Raw genomic sequence first — 21,558 nt, forward strand, 5'->3', positions numbered from 1 at the left:
AACTGCGGTTCCTTCACTTTATGCGTTGAGTTTTCAATGATTTACCTATCTACTAAAAAAAATTTACCTATCTACTAAAAAAATATACAAGCTAACAAGAGTTATGCATAATTTTTGTAAATGATTGCTTAGCTTATGGTCATGTGATTTGGTTTTTATTTGCATAATTGAACAATAATCCTCCGGACAATGATAAGTACTATACATAAACTATAGCTAGACAACATCAATCGTTAGTCAAAACTCTCTCAATTAATGTTTCATATGAATCCTAAAATTGTGATCTTCCATCGTACAAGTGTCTGTATATTCAGAAAATAAAAGTCACACAAGTTCATACTCATACATTTGGTTCAATCACACGTTTGTTTATCTTTAAGCTCATCCACAAGTACAAGTTAATGAAAATTCGAGAATAGGGTATTTAATTAGGTCTTACCTTGATTAATCTAGGACATGTTTTCTTTGGTATATGGTTTAGTCACGTGCATTTGATGAATACTTGGAAAGGAATTCAGCCACAAAAACCATTAATATAAGTTCGAGTCTTGTTCAATTTGTTAAGAAATAATGAAACATATTGATAATGAAATTTATTATTGCACATTTATGATATATTGTTTTTTCTCCTTTTGTATGGAGAAGGTTGTAGAGTGTTTTAAAATTCGAAACTACAGTAGTTGATTCAAGTGGTTTAAATGGAAACTTGGTAGATCTTTCATTGATTTAATCTCGTTTGAAGTTTGAACTCTAGTTTGATCAAATTAAATTGAACAAATTAATTCTGAATTGGGTTGAATCGGTTGAAGAGTCACAAAGTGAGTGGTTAATATCCGTTTATTCAAATATGTAAATATGACTTAATGAAGAACTAAATAGTCACCAATGATATTTGTAAAAAAAAAAAAAGTCACCAATGACACAAGTGTCATATACTTAGGTTTCTTATAATTATTTGATTCTGGTTCGTTCTTTAGTCGGTGCGTCTGTAGTTGGGTCACCTCAAAATCAATTGAGAAGAAAATTTCGCAAATTCTAAAAGTATATTTATCGATTTAAAAATGAGATGACTAAAACCACAAAGTATATGCAAAAATATATAAGTCACTAGGTTTCGTCTAGTGGTGAGAGGTTTTTTGTAGTATGTTAGAAATTCTGGATTCGATCTTCAACTCTATTGTAAAAAAAAAAGAAGCAAAAATATAGGGTGTTTTTTGGAGAAAAGAAGTAGTATATCTATATATATAATTCCTAAATAGTTCTCCTAACCCTAATCCATTTAGACCAATCAAATTGTTTTATTTAGACACATCATCTATTTAAATCCAATTAAATCACTTTACAATGACACATCATTTCTACTTATATTATTATTATTATTATTATTATTATTATTATTATTATTATTATTATTATTATTATTATTATTATTGTCATCTCTATACTTTTCATATTCTACATTTATAGACTTATGACTTTTTAATATACACTCACTCAAGCCTTTACTTAGCCTTTACTTTTTTTGACGAATATAATAACTTTTGCTTACTATATTATAATAAGGAGAGAATACAAAAATACACACTAATTAACTTTGTAACTCTCAATATTTTAATATATAGGTTACAATTGTTTTAATTTGTATCTTATTCATATTTTCCTAACTAACCATTACGAATGTTAGAAACAAATATTTTCATCCCCTGATGCTCAATCATGTGCTTAACAATATTACCATTTGTTTTTTCGGTTGAATGTGAGAATAGATTTTTTCATATCTTATATGTACAATTTCTCTTTCCATTATCTTGTCTCTTCATCTTTTGTGCATTAGGTATAAATACTTATGTTATTTTCTAAAACCATGATTTGTTGTAGTTATTTTATTTTTTGCAAAAATTAACTTTTTGCATAACAAATAAAATTAAGAGAATTCGACATTTTTTGTTTGTTGCAGGTCATACATTCAACTTTTGTGTTGCACATCCATTTATAGGTTTAGTTAAGTGCTACTGTATATGTGTATTCATATTCTATTATGATACAAATTAAATAATATATACTTTATTTTAATTGAATTATGTAATAGTTGTTTTACTTTCCTTTCCTTTACTTTTTTATTTATTCATTTTTTTTATTGATATACAAATTTTTATAATTTTTGATTTTAGGCTTTGGGTCATCATCTCTTACTCAAAAGAACTGAACCGTGAGGTTGATGCTCTTCACATATGTCCTTTTGAAATATTTTTAAAAGGTATGTACCCTTTAATTTTATTTATTTTATTTGAGTTTTTCTAATTATGTCACTATTTATATGCCAATTGTATGACTTAGATTTTTCCACATCTCTTTTCATTCAATCTTTTGTGTGTTTTGAAATAGATTTATATGTTGTGCGGAGATATATCCTATTACTCCTGTATATATAAATTTTAGATAGTTATTCTGTTACTCATGTAAAGTAAACCATAATCCTTAAACCAATAATATTTCTTCATTTAACCACTCACTTACAATGTCACATCACTTCTCCTTAGAAAATAAATCTTTTGAGTCTCGGATTCTCTATTTTAAAATAATATTTAATGTTTCAGTTTTATACAATTGTAAAATAAAAACAATGGCATCACACCCGTGCATCGCACGGGTAAGGGTCTAGTTATAAGTCAAAACAATATAAGTCATACTATGTGATTTAGTCAAAACAATAAATAAAAAAGTCATGATTTCTTCAAGATTCTTTGAAATTTTGTTGGAGATGTGTTAAAATCTCTTAACAGTCATAGTTTAAGTGTTCAATTTTTATGGTTTTTTATTTCACGTGAGGTTTATATTCAAGGCAATGTTATGTACTAAATGTGGGCACATATTTCAATCGATTTTCTATCTTTAGTTTTCCATTATTGTGAAAATCTAACCATACTATACCCAAAATCCGTTTGTGGTTTCTATAACTTTTGAGAAGAAGATAAAGGCCATGCAACTTTAAAAAAATTGAGCAATGACAACTTTAGTCTTTTGTGACTAAAAAAGATTTTTTTTTTCTAAACTCTCCCAATAATTTGAGATATTTATCCATTAACTAATGAGAACAAGTCATATACATGTGAAATAAAAGTTGATTATAAGTTAGTTGTGAGTATCACATACAAATCTACTTATCCACCTTATCCTAATTAATTGATAAATAAATACCTCAAATTATGAAGGGATAAAGTATGTCTAACCGAACTTTAATCAAACTTTAATCTTAATAGTAACTTATAAAATTAACTTTTGGGGCTTTGCCGTGCTGAAATTTAGGTTTGATTACCTAGTTGGCACATGAATGTGTTTGAGGAATTATTAAATTGAATTGTTTATTCAAATACATGACAATCATCAGAGTTGATTGAAGACTTTGCAGACACTTTGCTCCACTATTGAACATACCAACTTATTATGACATTTAGGATATTATATTTTGACTTGCCCCCTTGTTTCATTTTATTTTCATTTTCATGCACAATAATTTTTACTTGTTGCATAGCTATCATGTAAAATAATTGAGAGAAAACTAAGCCACATGTATCAAAAAAATAACTAGCTAGGTACCTAAAGGCACCTTTAATCATGCTCCAATTATTATACTTATAATTCTATTCCTTGTGATTTTAATATAGTTATATTTATGATCACATTCATTTACATAACACAAGTTAAATAATTAAGATATTTGTATGTGACATATCATGTATATCATGTGGTCTATCAATAGGAAAATTCCAACAAATACTGCTCAATCAAAGATATGTTCAACTCAAACACATCATAAGGTTTAAATTATTCACCATGGTATATAGCTGGCATATTTTTAATTCATTGGATCATTATTCAAATTATAAGAGAAGGAAAACTTGCCACAAGGGAGAGAGAAGAAGGGTATATTTGTAAATTTAGGGTATCAATCATTTTACACTTATTCAACTATGTAATAATAATCATCAATCCAAGCACATATATAAGCTCTATGATACAATTCATTTCCAACTCCCACCCACCAAATCTCAAATCTTCATAGATACTATACACTCTCATAATTATAAGCCTTAACATAAAGTTTCATAGTACTAGCTAGTACCACAATCTTCTGGCATTTTTTTATAAGCACTTTTTTAGCAATTTAATTAGCATGGCCAAACCACCATATCTAGAAGAAAATTTTATGAAAGATCACTACAAAATAAAAAGTCATAGTAGCCAAAATAAGGCAAAGAATTTATCTTTCTTTGCTTCTATTTTCACCCTTTTCATCTATATATCTATCTTCTATATTTTCAACCTTTCTCCTTATACACTTTTAAATAACAATATATTTTGGTTTGTCATGTCCAATACTTTAATCCTCATCATAGCTATTGACTATGAAGCATTTTCTTCATCCAAACAAAAACAAGAAAATATTCATGAAGAGTATGTAAAACATAGTCAAGAAATTAGAAACCAATATGTCTCATCAATTCCTACATATGATGAACAAGTTGTTAAACAATGCATTGATTCCAAACAAGAGTTAGATGTTAAGCTTTTGCAAGAGGAAAAAGACACAATTGTCCCTCATGAACGTGTGTTGGAAATTGTGGTACAAAATCAACCAAAAAAAAGTACTAGTCATGATGATGATATGGATAGTACAAATGAGAAGAAGAAAAAATCAACACTTCATAAGGAACATGAATTGGAGAAAGTAACATTTCCTACAAGATCAAGTTATGGAAGAAGTAAATCTTATAGACACAATAGAACCAAACATGTTATGATTGATGAAAGGAAGAACAAAGTTAAAAGGTTAGAGTCTATGAAAATAGAACCAAAAGTTGATGAAGAAAATGAGTTTTCTAAGATGTCAAATGAAGATCTTAATAAGAGGGTGGAAGACTTTATTCAGAAATTCAATAAGCAGATTAGACTTCAAGCATCAACTATATAATTGATGTTAATCTCAAAATTTTGCTGTAAAATATTTTGTCTTGTACCTTTTGTACTTGTTTAAATGTTGCACTTTGCTATAAGAGTTCATAGTCCTATCTTTTTCTCACAGCATATATTTCACTTTTTGTCTCTTTACTTTGGATTTTGTGCATGCACGTGTTCCCTTTCACTTTTAATTTTTTTCCTTCTTTTTATTAGAAAAATTGAAAATATAATCCGAAAGGCAAATTAATACACCTTGTATCGTAAAAAATTGCAAGGACATTTATTCGTTACTTTATAAGTTATAACACTATGTCAAAAAAAAAAAATTGTTACTTTATAACACTTTGTGCGTGTGTTTTGCCACAAAACATTTAAAGCTAATTGGAAAAATAGTGAATGTCAAAAGTGACGGCAGACAATTGTTAAAGTGGTGATCGGCGGCTAGGTGGTCACTATAGTTAGAGGTGGCGAACAAAGTTGTGATCGAAGGTGGCAAGAATGGTGGTGGAATAGTGGTCTTGGTGGTCGATATGATGATTAGAGTGGTCATCGACAACTGCTGTTGGTAAGCGTTAAAACAAAAATGAGAACTATGAAAATCTAATTTTGTGGTTTAAGTGAAAATTATTTTCAAATTAAGAAAAAAACATACAAATTGAACCCGATTTTATTCAAACATGATTTGATTTCATGTTAAGCCTATGATGCACAAGTAAATTAGTGTTATGTCATGCACAAATTTATTGTCCATGTGTATTGGATCATAATTTTTTACCTTTTTTAATTTGATCTAATCGTGAAATTTATTGATTTAATTGTGGAAATAAACTTGTATATGGTGCAATAGTTATCTTACTATATTTTTTACAAGAACAAACTCATATCATTTCCACTAAAATAGTGTTTAAAATATAGGTTGCAAACTAAGACATTGAACCGTATCAAATTAGTTATGGTTTTTTTTCTAAGACTAGTTATAGTTTTTTTTTTTTTTTTTGAAGAAAAAAGACTAGTTATAGTTGGTTATTCATTAGTTGGTACAATTAAACTCTATAAATAGGTCTACTTTATTTACATTTTAATTATCTTTAATTTATCCATGTCAAAAAAAAAATCTTTAATTTATCAATTTTGTATGATTTCTGTTGAGTTTTTATCTTATAAATATTCCTATGCACTCTTTCTCTCATATGAGTATGATCGATGACACTATGATCCTATGATTATTAACGGTTAATCTTTGTCACAGAATCTGTGTGTACAAAAAAGTGAGTTCTCTTCTTCCAACCAATTTTTTTCATCACGAAAATCATAAATCGAACTTTAACCGCTCTAACCAATTCATTGTCGGTATCTCCTTTTAACATCTTATTTTTGTGCAATAAATAGTGATAGTTAAAATAATTTTGACAAAATAATAATTAATAATTTAAAATTATGAAATTATTAGAAAATAATTTAAATGAAACTGAGATATTAATAGTTGAGTTGAGTTATGATAGAATAGAACATGAAAGAAAAGGAATGGCTGTCTTGTCTTCTCGCTTAAGATAGATCAGAATCTTAACGACAAACCGTTCTATGGTTGCAACCTTAACAATGTTTTCTCTCCAAAACAACCTCTTTCACTCGCCATTGTTAACTACACACTCCTCAACAAAGATCCTTCCTCCCACCACCACTGTTTCAGCTACTGTCACTAGACGAAGAGCCACAGTGTTTACTTCAAGCCTTGTACTTGCTTCCTGGCTTAACTTCTTCAATTTCAATTCAACACAATCACTTTCACTTTCAAAGCAGCTTCAAGATGAACTTCAACAACAAGAAGATCACCTTGTGGATTTGTTTCAGGTCTTTACTGTTTTTTGTTTTTAATGACATGACACCCTTTTCTTCATTTTTGATAAATTTTGGTAATTTATTGTTGGGTTGTGTTGAAATTTGAAATACATTTTAAAGTTGTTTGCTTTTCTTCATGTGTAATCAAATTTTGCAATTGGGTTTATTTGTTAAGAGTCCGACATTGAATTGGATTAGAGATGACTTGAAATTGAATTAGAGAGAGTCCGACATTGAATTGGGTTTAGTTAGGCCTAATCTGAATTTTAAGAAGGTTTTAGTGACTCTCGAAGATCCTTTGGTCCACCTGCTATCGGGTCACCCTAGGTAGGAGAGATAGCTAGAAGATATGTTTATAAGTAGGGGCGATCCTCGCCTTACAAGTTGGTTTTGTAAGGTTGAGTTAGCTCAACACAAGATTCTAAACAAAATTCTAAGATTATGCGTGGTTCTAAATTACAGTCGCGTTTAGGTTGCTAACATTGATATTGCAGCAAAATGCAGACAAATGTCGTTGATGCAGTCACAATTGCAGCTGCATTGTCAATGCTGAGATATTTAAAACCTTTATATTGCAGCTGCAATTGATGTTGTTGACCGCAATTTGGAACTATGATTAAAACCAATGCATGTGGTGATTGATAGACACACTTTCAATTCAACACACACTATTATTGGATAAATGATGTTGTTATATTTGTTGTGGATCACATAAGAAATGGTGATTTTGTTGATTATCTCAGGAAACTTCACCATCAGTTGTTTCTATTAAAGACATTGAATTGACTAAAGTCCCCAAGACCGCTTCTAATGAAGTAGTGCTAGACGAGAATGAAGATGCAAAAGTGGAAGGCACTGGTTCAGGCTTCATCTGGGATAAATTTGGTCACATAGTAAGAAGAAAAAAATCAGAAAGGGGAATTTGTTTGCCCCACTTAATTTGATTCTGCTTTTTTTTCGTATGTTACAACCATGCTATTTTTTTCACTTTAAATTAAATGTGTGTCCGGTGTCCAACACGCGTGGTTACATTCAGTCACTTCTATTATTGTAACTTATTATTAGCATCTACATATCAGTGTCGTGTTTGTGCCTGTGCTTGTGCCTTACAGTGAATAACTAAATGTAAGGCATGTATGCATAATTTGACACACTATCTAAGGAATTGCAGACTCTTCCATGTATTTATTTGGTTTTTTCTGGTGGACAGGTTACCAACTACCATGTTGTAGCTAAACTAGCTACCGATACAAGTGGTTTACAACGTTGTAAGGTTTTCCCGTATGCTGTTAATTCCATCAAACTTCGTATTTTAGATAGGAGTAACATATTTCATATTGAAATGTATACTTCTATCTGCAGGTATTCCTAGTTGATGCCAAAGGGAATAGCTTTTCTAGGGAAGGGAAAATAATTGGTTTTGATCCATCATATGATCTAGCTGTTCTGAAGGTATATACATTCTATTCCAATCATCTTATTTTCTTTTATGGTATGTTACATTTAGTCTAGAAATGCATGACAGTGAGTCTATTTGCAGGTTGATGTTGATGAATACGAAATAAAGCCTGTTCTTCTCGGTGAATCTAAGAATTTACTTGTTGGGCAGAGTTGCTTTGCCATTGGGAATCCTTATGGATATGAGAATACTCTCACAACAGGGGTAATCTCTTTTGATAAATTGAGTCCAACATGGTAAACCTTCATTAACAAGTCTCTGAATCTGCTAAGAACTCTATCTGATCATGCCAAATAGTTATAGATGAAGGATACTAAATTGCGGATAAAATTCAAGAAATTATGATTTGGCATGTTGAGCTGTAGTATTCCAGATACAACGAAATCTGTCGGTGATTATTGTGTATTATGTGATGTAAATTTTGCAGGTGGTCAGTGGTTTAGGCCGTGAGATACCTTCCCCAAATGGAGGGGCTATCAGAGGAGCCATTCAAACTGATGCAGCTATTAATGCAGGTAAGCTATACCCTTAACTGTGGTTCTTTAGTTAGGACCTCAGTCCTCAACACACCAAGCTAGCATTTGTTGGCTTGTTGCCCCATGAATAACTGTCACATTCGACACTTTGTAGATTTAGATAATATGATAAATGAAAACAACTGAATGATGATTTTACTCCCTTGGTGCATTTTCATTATCATAAATGCAAAGTGAAAAATAATAAGTTAGGAGTGATGCACATAGGCTATGTTTAGTAAAAAGTATCGGATAATTGATAACCTAGCTGATAGGTAGTAGAAATAAGCTGACGCGTTGAGTTTATGGTGTTTGTTAAAATTAGCTGATGAACTAGCTGATAAAAATGAAATGACATGAAAAAATATTTTTAATTGATATTTTACTTTTTTCAATGTAAATAGTAAGGTAAAATTGATAGAAAATATGATAAGTTATAAGCTATATGCTCAAATGCTACTATTTGAAATAGTTTATAAAAAACGCTATAAGTTAGTAAAAAATGTTATAAGCTCACGAGCACTTATAAGTTAGTAACCAAACATGTCTACTTATATCATATGAACGTATAAGTTATAAGCTATTCGCTATAAGCTTGAAAATTGGTCTTGCCAAACAAAGCCATTATATTAATTAGATAAACAATTAGAAAAAATCAATTAAAACTACTTTGAAAAATGAAAGTCACACTCTTTTTGAGACAAATTTTTTCTTACAAGTGTGATGTGACAGAGGGAGTAATTTGACTATAGTTTGTAACCTAACTTGTACACTACTAAAAATGACCAGTTTACTATTTCCCCCAATGCTTCTTAGAATTCTCCATATTGTTTTGGATTTCAGTATTTTCCATACTTGTACTACTGATCATAGGACTATAACAGTACATGATCTTACGCGCGCTTGATACATGATCTTATGCGCGCTTGTGGATGTTAACAGGAAATTCAGGTGGACCATTGATTGACTCTCATGGCCATGTTGTTGGAGTAAACACAGCCACTTTCACAAGGAAAGGTACTATGATGCTCCTTCATTGTATTTTTATACAAGAAGCTGCAACAAAAAAGAAATCTAGGAATTGAGATGGAAAACTTTTGTCTAATGCAATATTAACTTCCAAGAATGTTTTGCTTTCAATTTATTTCAGGAACTGGAGCTTCATCAGGTGTTAACTTTGCAATTCCCATTGACACTGTAATCAGAAGTGTACCATACCTTATTGTATATGGAACACCTTATAGTAATAGGTTTTGACTGTGCATGTAATCAACTATTTTTGTTGAATGCTTTAGAAAAAAACTATGGAGATAAATACTATATTTATCCTATGTTGTTTTGTTTGTGTTTATTACATGATACTTACCTTTTGCAAATCAAAAGGACTCTCAAATTGAAAATGAGCGTTCTAACTTTTTTTTCTTTATACATTATACAAGTGGTCATTTTAAGTAATAATGTTCCAAAGTTTCACACAGACAATTACTGAACATGGCAAAACAGATTATTTTCGTCCAGAATTCATTTATATTTTATAAAAATCTTGATTCATTCATAAAAAAAAGGTCTTGATTTAATACCACAAGATTATTTTTTTCATAGAAATATCTTTTAAAATCCTTTGAAATTCAAATTCAATACACCCCCCTTAATTTCTTTGTTGCGCTCTCAAGTAGTCTCATGACCAAAGTTGTCATAATTGAATTTTTACGTCAACTTATTTAGTTTAGACAATTTTGTGCAGAGAATATCTAATTTACACTAAAAAATGTACAACAATTTTATTATTTTCCAAATTAAATGTACAACCTAGAGATAACATCAAGAGTACTTAAGAGGTGGTGATTCTTGAAAGCTACATAAGAATTTCTACATTTTTAACAAATATGTAAGCCACTACTAACAGTTGGCTTCTTGAACCCAGTTGGCTTTTTGAAATCTTATGTGAAAAAAAGTCCTTAAAAGTGTAGGGATCCTTGAAAAAATTATTAAAATAAAGTCTCAAAAAATAAATCTTATGTGAAATCAGTCTAAGTAATTTGTTGCATTTAACGTTTTTTGTTAATGTGATATGTTAGTAAATGTCATTCTAAAACCAACTTGTCTCTAACGTATACGTGGCTGAGGAGAGAAAAAATAAAAATGTTGAGTTTTGGTTTTGATTAACTTCTCATGAATTTCAAGTAGCGATGCATTTTTTTTTTTTTGAAGCCATATTGATGTTAGAACAAATTAAGGGTTTCAATGATTCCAAGTGGTGATGAGTTTGTCTTTAAGTGTCTGTCTAGAAATTGAGTTCATTTGTTCTATTTCAGAACTATAGAGTAACAAAATTGGATGAATTTATGTAATATGTTAGAAACATTGTGATTTATTTTCTGAGTTATGTGCTAAAACATTGTGATGTATTACAACTTAAAATATTTCATTGTTTTATACACAGTATGATTTGCATACTTTGGTTTATTAGTTAATTTAAGTATTACTTGCTTTATAAGTTTTAGTTTATTTTAGTACCCACCCCTAACTTTTTGGCCTGTCTCCGCCACCGACATTTGGGGTTTTTTGCTGTTGAGGATCCTTTCTATTACTTATTATTATCATGTGAAAGGTAAACCCTAGCTTGATTCTCATAAATTTCTCCATTTTATGGTGCAGCATGATGGAAAACTCTGAGCCAAAGACAAAGAAGAAAATGAAAAACAAAAAGAAAATCAATACTGAACCAATGCCTGAACAGGTCAAGCTAAAGTTGAAGTTGTCCGTTCTGATCCAGACAAAATGCTTCCATTTGTTGGTTATTTTCCTTCTGGATTTGATCCGGTTAAGCAAACGTCTTCCAGTTTGACTGGTATCCAAGTTTATCGAAACAAGCATATGCATAAGAGGACTGAGCTTGTTGTTTGTCCTGCTGGGTGCTCGGTTGAATTCGTTGGAATGAGTTATGCAGGCAAGGCATCGGATGGACACCGATCGATGTATGCACTTGGTGTCTTTGATAAGGAAACTCAGACACTTAAGGTTATGTATATTGCCATATTGGTGCCAATAAGGTAAGTTTGTGAAGAAATGTAAAGAAAGAAGTTGTGTTGATGTTTTGGAATTTGTTAGTGCTGTGTGATTTGTTGGTGTTGTGTAGATATTCAGATTGGAACCAAAAGTTAAAAGGTTTGGAATATAACATGCCGCCTCCGACTCCAACTGATGCCCATATAATAAAATTACTTTAAATCTCATTTATATTGATGCCCCAGGGGCACGCATTTTCCTTGTAATATATGCAAATCATGTCACCTCAAAGAACTTAATAACAACAAAGAAAGTGAAGTCGACAGAAAGTTTAGAGTCGACAATAGAAGAATGAAAATTGTAGCGAAGACAATAAGACATGAAGCCACTTTGAAGTTGGAAACAGTTTTTTCTTTGGTGGGTTGAGACAGAAAGCGAGGGATTAATAATGTTATTAAGATGCATTTTTGGTTACACAAAAGGTTAATGACAACAACCTACTATCAAGATAAAGTATAAGATTAATGTAAATACAAACAAATACGATTATAAACTCGCCAATTGCTCCTGACTTATAAATGTATCAAATCGAAGGATTCCATTGACAATTCATCAATGGAACAAATGAAACCCCCAAAATTACTCATGTTTCAGGAAGCGATAGAAGTGACAATTGTTCATCTATAGAGCAATCCACATGACATGATGTGCGACAAGAAGAAGGAATAAGAATAAGACCAATGCACCTCTGTTCCATAGGAGAAGGTGACGGGCGTCGAGTGCTACGATACTCCACAGTATCCTGAAGAATAATGTTTCCTTGCTTGTCAATGCAATAGAAGTTACCCAAGAAGAATCTTCCATCTTTGATCCCAACTAACATTTGGCGAAATAGCAGCTTCCTTACCCTACTGACTCGATCTGATTCCAAACTGTCTGAGCTCCCTCCATGAACTCTAACAGTTTGTTCTGCTTCTTGTTCCATCTTAGCACTTGAACATCACCTGCAAAAGAACAACACATAACATCTAAACATTTCATTAAACGATTTCAAAGTCTGAACAAATGTATATGCAACTTCAGAACATATCATCAAAATAGGAAGACGACACAACGGTCTATGAAAATATTATCCTTATGAATCAAATTCAATCACGGACAAAACAAAATTGTGTAAACCGCGTGAAGTTTGAAAACATCAATAAACTTATAAAGAGGTCTCCGATTATTTTAACACATCATAATCTATAAAAGATGATCAGCCAATGTACGCAAATTAAACACATCACTGACCTCACCTTAATAAAAATCACACTATAATAAAAAAAAAAATTGAGAAAAAGAACTATAAATAAACATTCAATGTAAACGAAGGAAAAAAAAAAACAGATTTAGATGGGGTAAGAGTTCACTCAGTGATGGCAATATTTATTTAGGTTCGATTCTGCCAGCAATTTTCCTCAACCAAATATCAGAAGAGGGAGCTTTGTATCCTCATTGTGAACATCTATCCCCAGAAAAACACAACAAAAATAATTAAAAAGATGATTAACTATGTAGCACAGACACCAGACACTACACAGACGCGTCAACACCAATAATAATTTGAGAAAATAACATAATAATTTAATGTAATCACATGCGTTGGTGTCAGACACAGGGGCGTGGCCAACATCAGGACGCACCTAATTTGAGGATAGTACATGCTTCATACTATTAATTAAAGTGAAAGAGGTCGCTTATCGACACTCTTGAAAAGAGAAAACCTTTAATTTACACTTGAGATTGGATTCTAATTTTCAGCATAACAAATAAAATAAAAATTGACAATTTATTGCAGAAAGTGCAACAGAGATAACAGTAAGAGAATAAACGATTGATTCATAAGCACTTATGAAGATCTGGAATAACAAAATTAAAGATGTATGGTTGGATTTTGAAGCAGTGGGTTGATTGATGCAAATTATAATAATAATAATAATACAATAAATTGAGAGGGGAAGGATGAAAAAGGCAAAATTATAATATGTGAAATTTGAATTCGAAGACTTGAGGGAGGAAACAAAAGAACATACATACCTGTGAACTGAGAAAAGAGGGCGGCGCGAGGGAGCGGCGGCCGTGGAAGTTACGGCGCAGGGAAGGACGACCAGAGTGTGTACTGTACTGTTGTTGAGTTTCTCTAACTTCGATTTGTTTATTTTATTTTTTACAGTACAAAAGGGAATTGGCCTAAAAAATAAAAATAGAAATACTATGTCCATAGAAAAATATAGAAATACTATTGTTTTTAATTTTCAAATATAAAAGATTCTTTAAATTTTATTAGAATTTTGTTTTTGTTCTTGCTATCGCTTCAGGTATGGGAATATTTGGTTGGTGATTAGGAAATATGGTCCGAAAAATCTCGATAGTAGTTCTATGAACAATCCTTTGTGGGATTGGTTTTTTTTTTTTTTTTTATAGTTGAAATTTTATAAAGCGTGAATCAAGATCCCTGGTACAAAAATCAAAATTAGAACGAGGAATAAAAAGATATTGTGATGTGAGTCTGTTATTTCTTGCATCGTAGGTGTTGTTGCGTCTTGAAATCATGGTTGTCATGGTTCCGCAACATCACAAGGAGTAGTCGTGAGGAATAATCATTCTAATTTGATTTGCTTTGGTTCATTTTTTAACTACTCCTCCCGATAAGAGGAAAGACTTATTTGTTGTAAATCGCCGATTGGATTTATCAATCAAGAATGACACCGAAGTCACTTTCGGAATCATACTTCCTACAGTTAAGTCCAGTAGTGCATTCTATCAAAAACGATAACTCATCATGTAGTAATATTTGGAAGTAAGTGTTATAACTTCATACAGGATAGCTAGAACTAGGGATCTATAAGAAATGAAATTTCATTTTGCTCTCTTATCTCAACCTATAAACTCGCTCTTATGTACTCTTATTAGACCTAGGTCTTAATACATCCTTAGTTTGTCAAAAAGTGATGATCTATGGCTCATTCCCCCAATCCTATATATCTCCTCATGCCTTAAGTCATAGTGGGTTAGGTAGTAGGGTGATGTTACCTCCCATCATCTCTCCCGCTGAAGTTACAACATCAACAGACACATTGAGCTATTGTTTATGGGTTGGGCCTAGCCTTCTAATTCACTGAAGTTATAACGATACACAATGATCAAACATGAGACATGAATAATCAAGTTTTAAGAAAATTTGGTAAAAGAACATTTATGTATCCCACATATTCCATGACGAATATTAGTTATCGTTAACTGATATAGAAATTTCATATCAATATTAGCGTAAAAAAAAATAAAAAAAATAAACACCGTAAGACACAAATTTTTTTTTGTATTTATGTATTTATGGATGACGTCAAAAATAATTACTATAGATTTTTTGAGGGAGGATCTTAAATAATGGCGTCAAAAATAATAAAAAATAAATAAATTAACACCTTGATTGGGATCAAAGGGGATTCTTTTTCTCTTTCTCACGTTAGGGTTTTAACTTCTTCTTCCTATTCGTCTTCTATCCAATTTTCATCTACCAGGTACGTAATGCAACTGTAGCGTTTGACTTTTTCACAATTCATACCTATATTCATTTTATTCTCATTCGCATCAGCTCTCGCTTCTTAGGTTTACCAAACTTCAATTTCATTATTTTCTAATTACAATTGTGTAATCGCCATTTTCAAATTGCTATCTTAACAATATAGAATTACGTGTAAAGCTTAATTTTTTATTGCAATATTATTGGATTCTCTTATAATTCAATATTACTATCGAATTTTACTAAGCTCTTCGGCACAATTGATGTTGAATAATGATTTCAGATTCTGTAATTAAGTTTTATGACTAGTTATTATGTATGCATCTGAAAGTATTTTTTTTTTTTCATGAACTGTGGTTGTGATGTGTAGAATGGGGGAGAATGGTAAAAGAAATCGTTCGCAGAGAGACCGTGGAGACCGTAATAGGGATAACAAGAATCAAAAGAGGCGTGTGAATGACAGAGATGAAAGGGAAAAGGGTGAATTGATTGTGTATAGGATACTATGTCCAGTTGGAGTTATCGGGAGTGTTATTGGTAAGAATGGAAAAGTTATAAATTCGATAAGGCAAGAGACTAGGGCGAAAGTTAAGGTTGTGGATCCATTTCCCGGTGCCAAGCATCGGGTTATAACTATTTATTGTTATGTTAAAGAGAAGGAGGAAGTTGAGGTCGAAGATGAAATCGATAATGAAAAGCCTTTATGTGCTGCTCAAGATGCTCTTCTCAAGGTTCATTCTGCCATTTCAAATTCGATTGAAACTGCTGGTGATTCTGAGAAGAAACGAAAGAATAAAGATGAATGCCAAATTCTTGTTCCATCTAGCCAGTCTGCTATTTTGATTGGCAAGTCTGGTGCAACCATCAAACAACTGAGAGTTAAGACAAGAACAAATATCAAGGTCGTTTCAAAGGATGCAGCTGATCCTGAGCACTCGTGTGCTATGGAATTTGACAATTTTGTATTGGTAGGGATATTTATATTATCAAACATATTTACTTGCTATTGAACTAATGCATAGATTCATAACATGATTGCAACTTTGATTAGCACACTGGCATGTGAATCCACTATATAGGTGCTGATCTAGTTTTGGAGGAAATCATACAAAATTTTTATATTTTCTATAGTTTTGTACTTGGACATTTTATGGCTGTTGAAACAATTCTTTTGCGATGAGCTTCTATCTTATTATGTTATTGTTTTCGTTGAATAGATTACAGGTGAATCGGAAGCTGTGAAAAGAGCATTATTTGCAGTTTCAACTATTATGTACAAATTCTCCCCCAAGGAGGACATTTCTCTTGACACAAATGTACCAGAAACCCCGCACAGCATTATCATTCCGTCTGAAGTTCCTATTTACCCACCTGGTGGATTATATCCAGCACAAGATCCTATTATTCAGCCTAGATCTTTTCCTCAAATTATAGGTGCTACAACTGTGCAAGATCTGCATGGTTATGCCGATACAGGAAATTCATGGTCCATGTACTCATCTCCCCTTCCAGTAGTTTCCAGTCTTGGTGCTTCCCAATCTGAAGAATTAATTGTAAGAATGCTGTGTCCCTCTAACAAAATTGGACATGTCATCGGGAAGGGAGGGGGTACTATTAAACGCATGAGGCAAACTAGCGGTGCTCGTATTGATGTTGATGATTCCAAGGCTCGTCATGATGAATGCTTAATCACTGTAACTGCAACAGAGGTGCATTATCTGTTCTTCTATTTTTTCTTTTTTCGCATCTTGCATTTGTCTGCAATTTTGAAGTTCAAATTTTTAGTTTGATCTCTAGTTTCTCTATTCTTCTTTATATTAAGATTTTTGTAGTAAAAACAATGGTAGATAAGTTTTATTCTATTATTATTACTTTTATATGTTATTGGAGTCCAGGATATATCTATTTACATAAAAAGTCTTGACTACTTTTCATTTTTTTTTTGTGTGTGGGGGAGTTGTTATTATGCAAGGATAAGAAAATGAAAAATCCCCATGAACACCATGTACTTGTTTGCTTTAACACACTCTTATTTTTCTTTTGATGACCGTGACCTCAATTTTTTTTTCTTGACTGATACATTTTATTCATATCTTCAAGTTCCATTTATAATCTTTGCTAGTTAATTACCGTGGACTCGTTAACTGATTCTGTACCATTCTATTTGGAAATCAGCGCCAACAGAGTTCACATTTTAACTCCAATATGGAATTATTGTAGATCAAAATTTTATAACTTTTGGGTGAGGTGAGGGATATATGATTCTGAATGTTACTCCAGTGAAGAAAACATTTTAATTTCATTATGTCAGAATGTCAGTAAGCTACCTGTTAGAAATAAGTTTCCATATGTCTTCACACTTGATTTAGGTTAGTTTATAGGTGTAACTGCAGATAAACTTGTGAATATATTATAATGTGGTTAGTTTATAGGTGTAACTGCAGATAAACTTGGTGCCTTGCATTTGTTTAACTTGCAAGCTTCTTCAAATAATAGAATTTTACGATCAACTTTATGCTTCGTTTATTTGTTGGTGGATTTTGGTGCCTCCCATTTTGTTCATATTCTATACTATAGATATAGTAGTCTTTTCCTATTATGTTTGGAATGTGTACTGTTCTTCTGTTATCATAAGAATCAAATTCTCATGTAGTATGTGATTTTTGTAGGCTTCAACTGATCTGAAATCTGTAGCTGTTGAAGCGGTTCTACTGCTGCAAGAGGAGATAAATGATGAAGATGATACTCCGGTCTCAATCCGGCTCCTAGTTCCATCTAAAGTGATAGGTTGTATTATAGGGAGAAGTGGTTCAATCATAAATGAAATCCGGAAGAGAACTAAGGCCGATATTCAAATCTCAAGAAGTAATAAGCCTAAATATGCTGATGACAATGATGAACTCGTTGAGGTTTGAATTATTTTCACTTTTTTTTTTTTTGTTTAATTTGTGTATCAACTTTATTCAATCTTCTTTTTTCAATTTATGATTTAGGTTGTCGGTGAAGTTGATTGTGTGAGAGATGCACTAATTCAGATAGTCTTGAGACTAAGGGAGGATGCATTGAAAAAAAGGGACATTGACCATAACCCCCCCATAGGTGCCGAATCCTTGTATGCAAGCAGTTCTGTTCTTTCCGCACCATCTATGCTGCCTTCAGTTGCTGCATTATCTTATGATCAGAGGGCTGGAAGTGGAACTGGACTGGGCATGCATTCTACTAGCAGCCGTTATGGATATGATTCTTACTCGGTATGATATGTATTCGTTTTCAAACATTTGACATGACTTTTTTATTCACTGTGAAGTTCGGCATATCTCCTCAAGTCTATGCTTGGGTGAAATGCTTACGACTACTAAGTATTACCATATGTGGTCTAGTCTGTTGTTAGTAAATGTCACTCTTCATGTGATATTAGTTGTGTGAAACCTCTTATGCCCAATGCTATGCTCATTGATTAATCTTCTTTGAGACAAATTATAATTCCATTGAGTTTAGGTACAGCAAATAACTTTATTTTCTTCATCACATGGAATATGGATAAAGATGTTTTCATGGCTGTACAATAATATAAAATGGGATAGTGAATGCAATTTGAAGTTATGAGCAGTACTACTATAAATATAATGTAGTGGAATAGTGAATGCTGATGGATTTTAGCTGTCTTTTCTTCATCGATTCTAGCTCTCTTTCCTTCCAGAACTGTCTAAACTCTATCTTTTTTGTAACATAATTGATTTCTATTTTCAATTCTTGATCATATGGAACTGATATTTTCTCTTTTTTGCTTCTTTGTAAAAGATGGGAGACACTGGCTATGGATCTATGTCTTCATATGCCACCAAGCTGTATGAAGGGTTAGTGTGTTTTTGAAGTTATATTTGTTCTTTAATTTACAACTGAGTTGGTTCTTTTCTTTCTCCGTCTCTTTCCTCAGCCTTATGTTAAGCTGATTAGGCATTTTCAACTCATGTTTCTGTGCCCTTTATTAGACATAGTCTGCCTACCCTGTCAACATTGGAGATGGTCGTTCCTGCTAATGCTGTTGGCAAAGTGATGGGTAAAGGTGGGGCAAATTTATCTAATATCAGGAAGGTTAGTTCACGTGTTCTTATTTACCTTTCTTGTATTCTATGGAAGAGAGAAATCATTCATGGTTATCTTAAATTAATGCCTGATTTCGTAAAATTTAATTATTAGTGTTAGGGATTCTTTGATTGGCTCACCTGGTTCATTTGATATGATGCACTCAGGCTAAAAATATAGAAATACGCAATTCCTCTTATATAATTTTTTTAAAATATAAAAATGTTTAGAATAAAAACTGAAATAATAAAAATTAGTTTAAAGTATGAAAATATTAAATGTTTTAAAAATTATTTTGTGATTTAGCTGCAACATAATTTTGTCATTTTACATTATTTTTTAAATCTAAAAAATAAATTTATATTTAAAATCGTAAAATGCTCTATTGGTTAAACATTTAATATTGACATAGATAGATAGATATAGAGAGAGAGGCAGAGAGAGAGAGAGAGAGAGAGAGAGAGAGAGAGAGAGAGAGAGAGAGAGAGAGAGAGAGAGAGAGAGAGAGACTTATTTTGAACATCAATAGCCGAAGTTTCAATTATGGCTTAACTACACATTTGGTCTCTTACGTTTAAGACATATCAATTTGCTCTCTTACGATTTTACCGTTTGCATGATTTAGTCCTTTCTGTCAGTTTTGTCACATGTGGCAACCATTTTGCATATGTGGACAAACACGAGGACACTTGGTCTTGGACACACCGACACGTGTATAGTTCAAACGGTGTTAGTAACAAAATTAATGGAAAGGACTAAATTGAAACCTAATGGAAACGTAAAGCACCAAATTAAAACCTAAAATAAACGTAAGGGACCAAATGTGTAGTTAAGCCTTCAATTATACATCTTTGACATAGCATGGACTACTATTTTGTTGATATTCCATACTCATTACACATTTACTTCATTGAATATGTATTTTATGCCCAGTTGTTTTAATTCAGATTTCAGGAGCAACAGTAGAGATTTCTGAGTCTAAATCTTACCGGGGTGATCGCATTGCTCTTATTTCTGGCACATCCGAGCAAAAGCGCGCAGCCGAAAACTTGATCCAAGCATTTATAATGGCTACATAAGTTTTCAGAGTCGGGTGGTTTGGAGGTGAAAATTTAATTCTCAATGCATCTACTCGATCCTCTTTTTACTCCGTCTAGGTTGGTCTGGAGAGAGTATCCTCTAGGGATCTTTGACTGGACTCGTGCTTCTTCCATATCTAACCAGCAAGATTATGACAAAGCATCCGTTTCTGGTTTTGTATTTTGGAGCTGTAGTTCCTTTCTTCACCTTTTCTTAATCTACTCTTCATCTGTGATTTCTCTTAGAAGTGTAGGATCTTTCTATCCATTCATGCTGTTTTTCCATTGATTAGTGTGGAATCATCTTTATCTCCATGGATAATTTATCGAGGAATCTTAAAATGGTGTTTGTAATTGACTTGTTTCTTGCTCAACTTTTTATTCTCCTTTCTTGCTGAAATCATCTGCCTAATGATGCAAATAAAATGCAAGATTCTCTAGCTGTTTCCTCTTCCAGTATACCTGGCTTTTGATTTCTTCGGTCAAAAGTGTGGAAGTTGCCTCGCAAAATTGAAAACTGGCAGATTGTTTCTCTCCTTCTTGCTATGTTTTGTATCTATAGTAATTCGGTAAGTGAGGGCAGTTGTTGACCATTTATTTACTGTTTGATTTCTAGGCCTCTGGTCATTTTGTTACGACACCAATGGCATTTTATTATATGCCTGTAATCTGAAAAACCATTGGAATATGTTTTGTAAAACATGTGTTCTTGTTTTTCACTTCTCAATGTCTTATAATGGATATCACTCACAAGGCGATGCTTGCTGCTGCATTTTATTGTAGCCATCCTTCTCTTCTTCCAATGTGGTTGAAAGTAATTTTATTTGATCTCTTCAATTCTATCAAGTGAAGTTCATGTTATGATCTCTATATATCTGGCTTATCTGCTACCCATATAGATTATTCAATTGGATATCCGGAATTCTATCAATTGGAGTTCTTGTTTTGATCTCTATCTCTGCTGTCTGCGGCTTATCTATTGTACTATTCACAACTTATTTCAACTAAATCTGTATCATTGTTAACTGAATTTTAGCTGCCTAGATA

The 21,558-nt window shown here is 32.1% G+C and overlaps 4 protein-coding genes and 1 non-coding gene across 7 annotated transcripts; 3 read left to right on the plus strand and 2 right to left on the minus strand.

Annotated features, from left to right (window-relative positions):
• The first annotated feature begins 4,034 nt into the window (after positions 1-4,034).
• LOC123899556 lies at positions 4,035-5,082 on the plus strand. Its single transcript, XM_045950721.1, has one exon. The coding sequence runs from the start codon at positions 4,175-4,177 to the stop codon at positions 4,970-4,972; it is 798 nt and encodes a 265-aa protein (XP_045806677.1). The 5' UTR covers positions 4,035-4,174; the 3' UTR covers positions 4,973-5,082.
• Positions 5,083-6,457: 1,375 nt separating this feature from the next.
• Positions 6,458-10,148, plus strand: LOC123899765 (protease Do-like 5, chloroplastic). The gene is made up of 8 exons (XM_045950975.1): positions 6,458-6,810; positions 7,542-7,691; positions 8,009-8,071; positions 8,161-8,250; positions 8,339-8,461; positions 8,685-8,772; positions 9,715-9,789; positions 9,923-10,148. Exons 1-8 carry the CDS (start codon positions 6,541-6,543, stop codon positions 10,027-10,029), a joined length of 966 nt encoding a protein of 321 aa, XP_045806931.1. The 5' UTR covers positions 6,458-6,540; the 3' UTR covers positions 10,030-10,148.
• A 2,070-nt stretch (positions 10,149-12,218) lies between these two features.
• LOC123899766 lies at positions 12,219-14,024 on the minus strand. 3 transcript variants are annotated; one of them, XM_045950978.1, is made up of 3 exons: positions 13,861-14,024; positions 13,194-13,288; positions 12,219-12,785 (listed from the first exon to the last, which is right to left on the minus strand). In XM_045950978.1, the coding sequence occupies exon 3, from the start codon at positions 12,764-12,766 to the stop codon at positions 12,425-12,427; it is 342 nt and encodes a 113-aa protein (XP_045806934.1). In that variant the 5' UTR covers positions 12,767-12,785; positions 13,194-13,288; positions 13,861-14,024; the 3' UTR covers positions 12,219-12,424. The 3 variants fall into 3 exon arrangements, with proteins under 3 accessions (XP_045806934.1, XP_045806933.1, XP_045806932.1); XM_045950977.1 differs by lacking the exon at positions 13,194-13,288 and having other exon boundaries at positions 12,219-12,809; XM_045950976.1 differs by lacking the exon at positions 13,194-13,288 and having other exon boundaries at positions 13,861-14,021.
• On the minus strand, positions 13,190-13,289 carry LOC123900255. The gene has a single exon (XR_006805903.1). It is a non-coding gene; the product is annotated as a small nucleolar RNA R30/Z108 (small nucleolar RNA).
• Positions 14,025-15,217: 1,193 nt separating the features above from the next.
• Positions 15,218-21,261, plus strand: LOC123899764 (KH domain-containing protein At4g18375). Its single transcript, XM_045950974.1, has 8 exons — positions 15,218-15,344; positions 15,717-16,314; positions 16,564-17,055; positions 18,016-18,255; positions 18,340-18,597; positions 19,148-19,203; positions 19,339-19,441; positions 20,380-21,261. The coding sequence occupies exons 2-8, from the start codon at positions 15,718-15,720 to the stop codon at positions 20,509-20,511; spliced, it is 1,878 nt and encodes a 625-aa protein (XP_045806930.1). The 5' UTR covers positions 15,218-15,344; position 15,717; the 3' UTR covers positions 20,512-21,261.
• The last annotated feature ends 297 nt before the right edge of the window (positions 21,262-21,558 follow it).

Source organism: Trifolium pratense, linkage group LG7 (genome assembly GCF_020283565.1).
Source record: "Trifolium pratense cultivar HEN17-A07 linkage group LG7, ARS_RC_1.1, whole genome shotgun sequence".
Classification (NCBI taxonomy): Eukaryota; Viridiplantae; Streptophyta; class Magnoliopsida; order Fabales; family Fabaceae; genus Trifolium; species Trifolium pratense.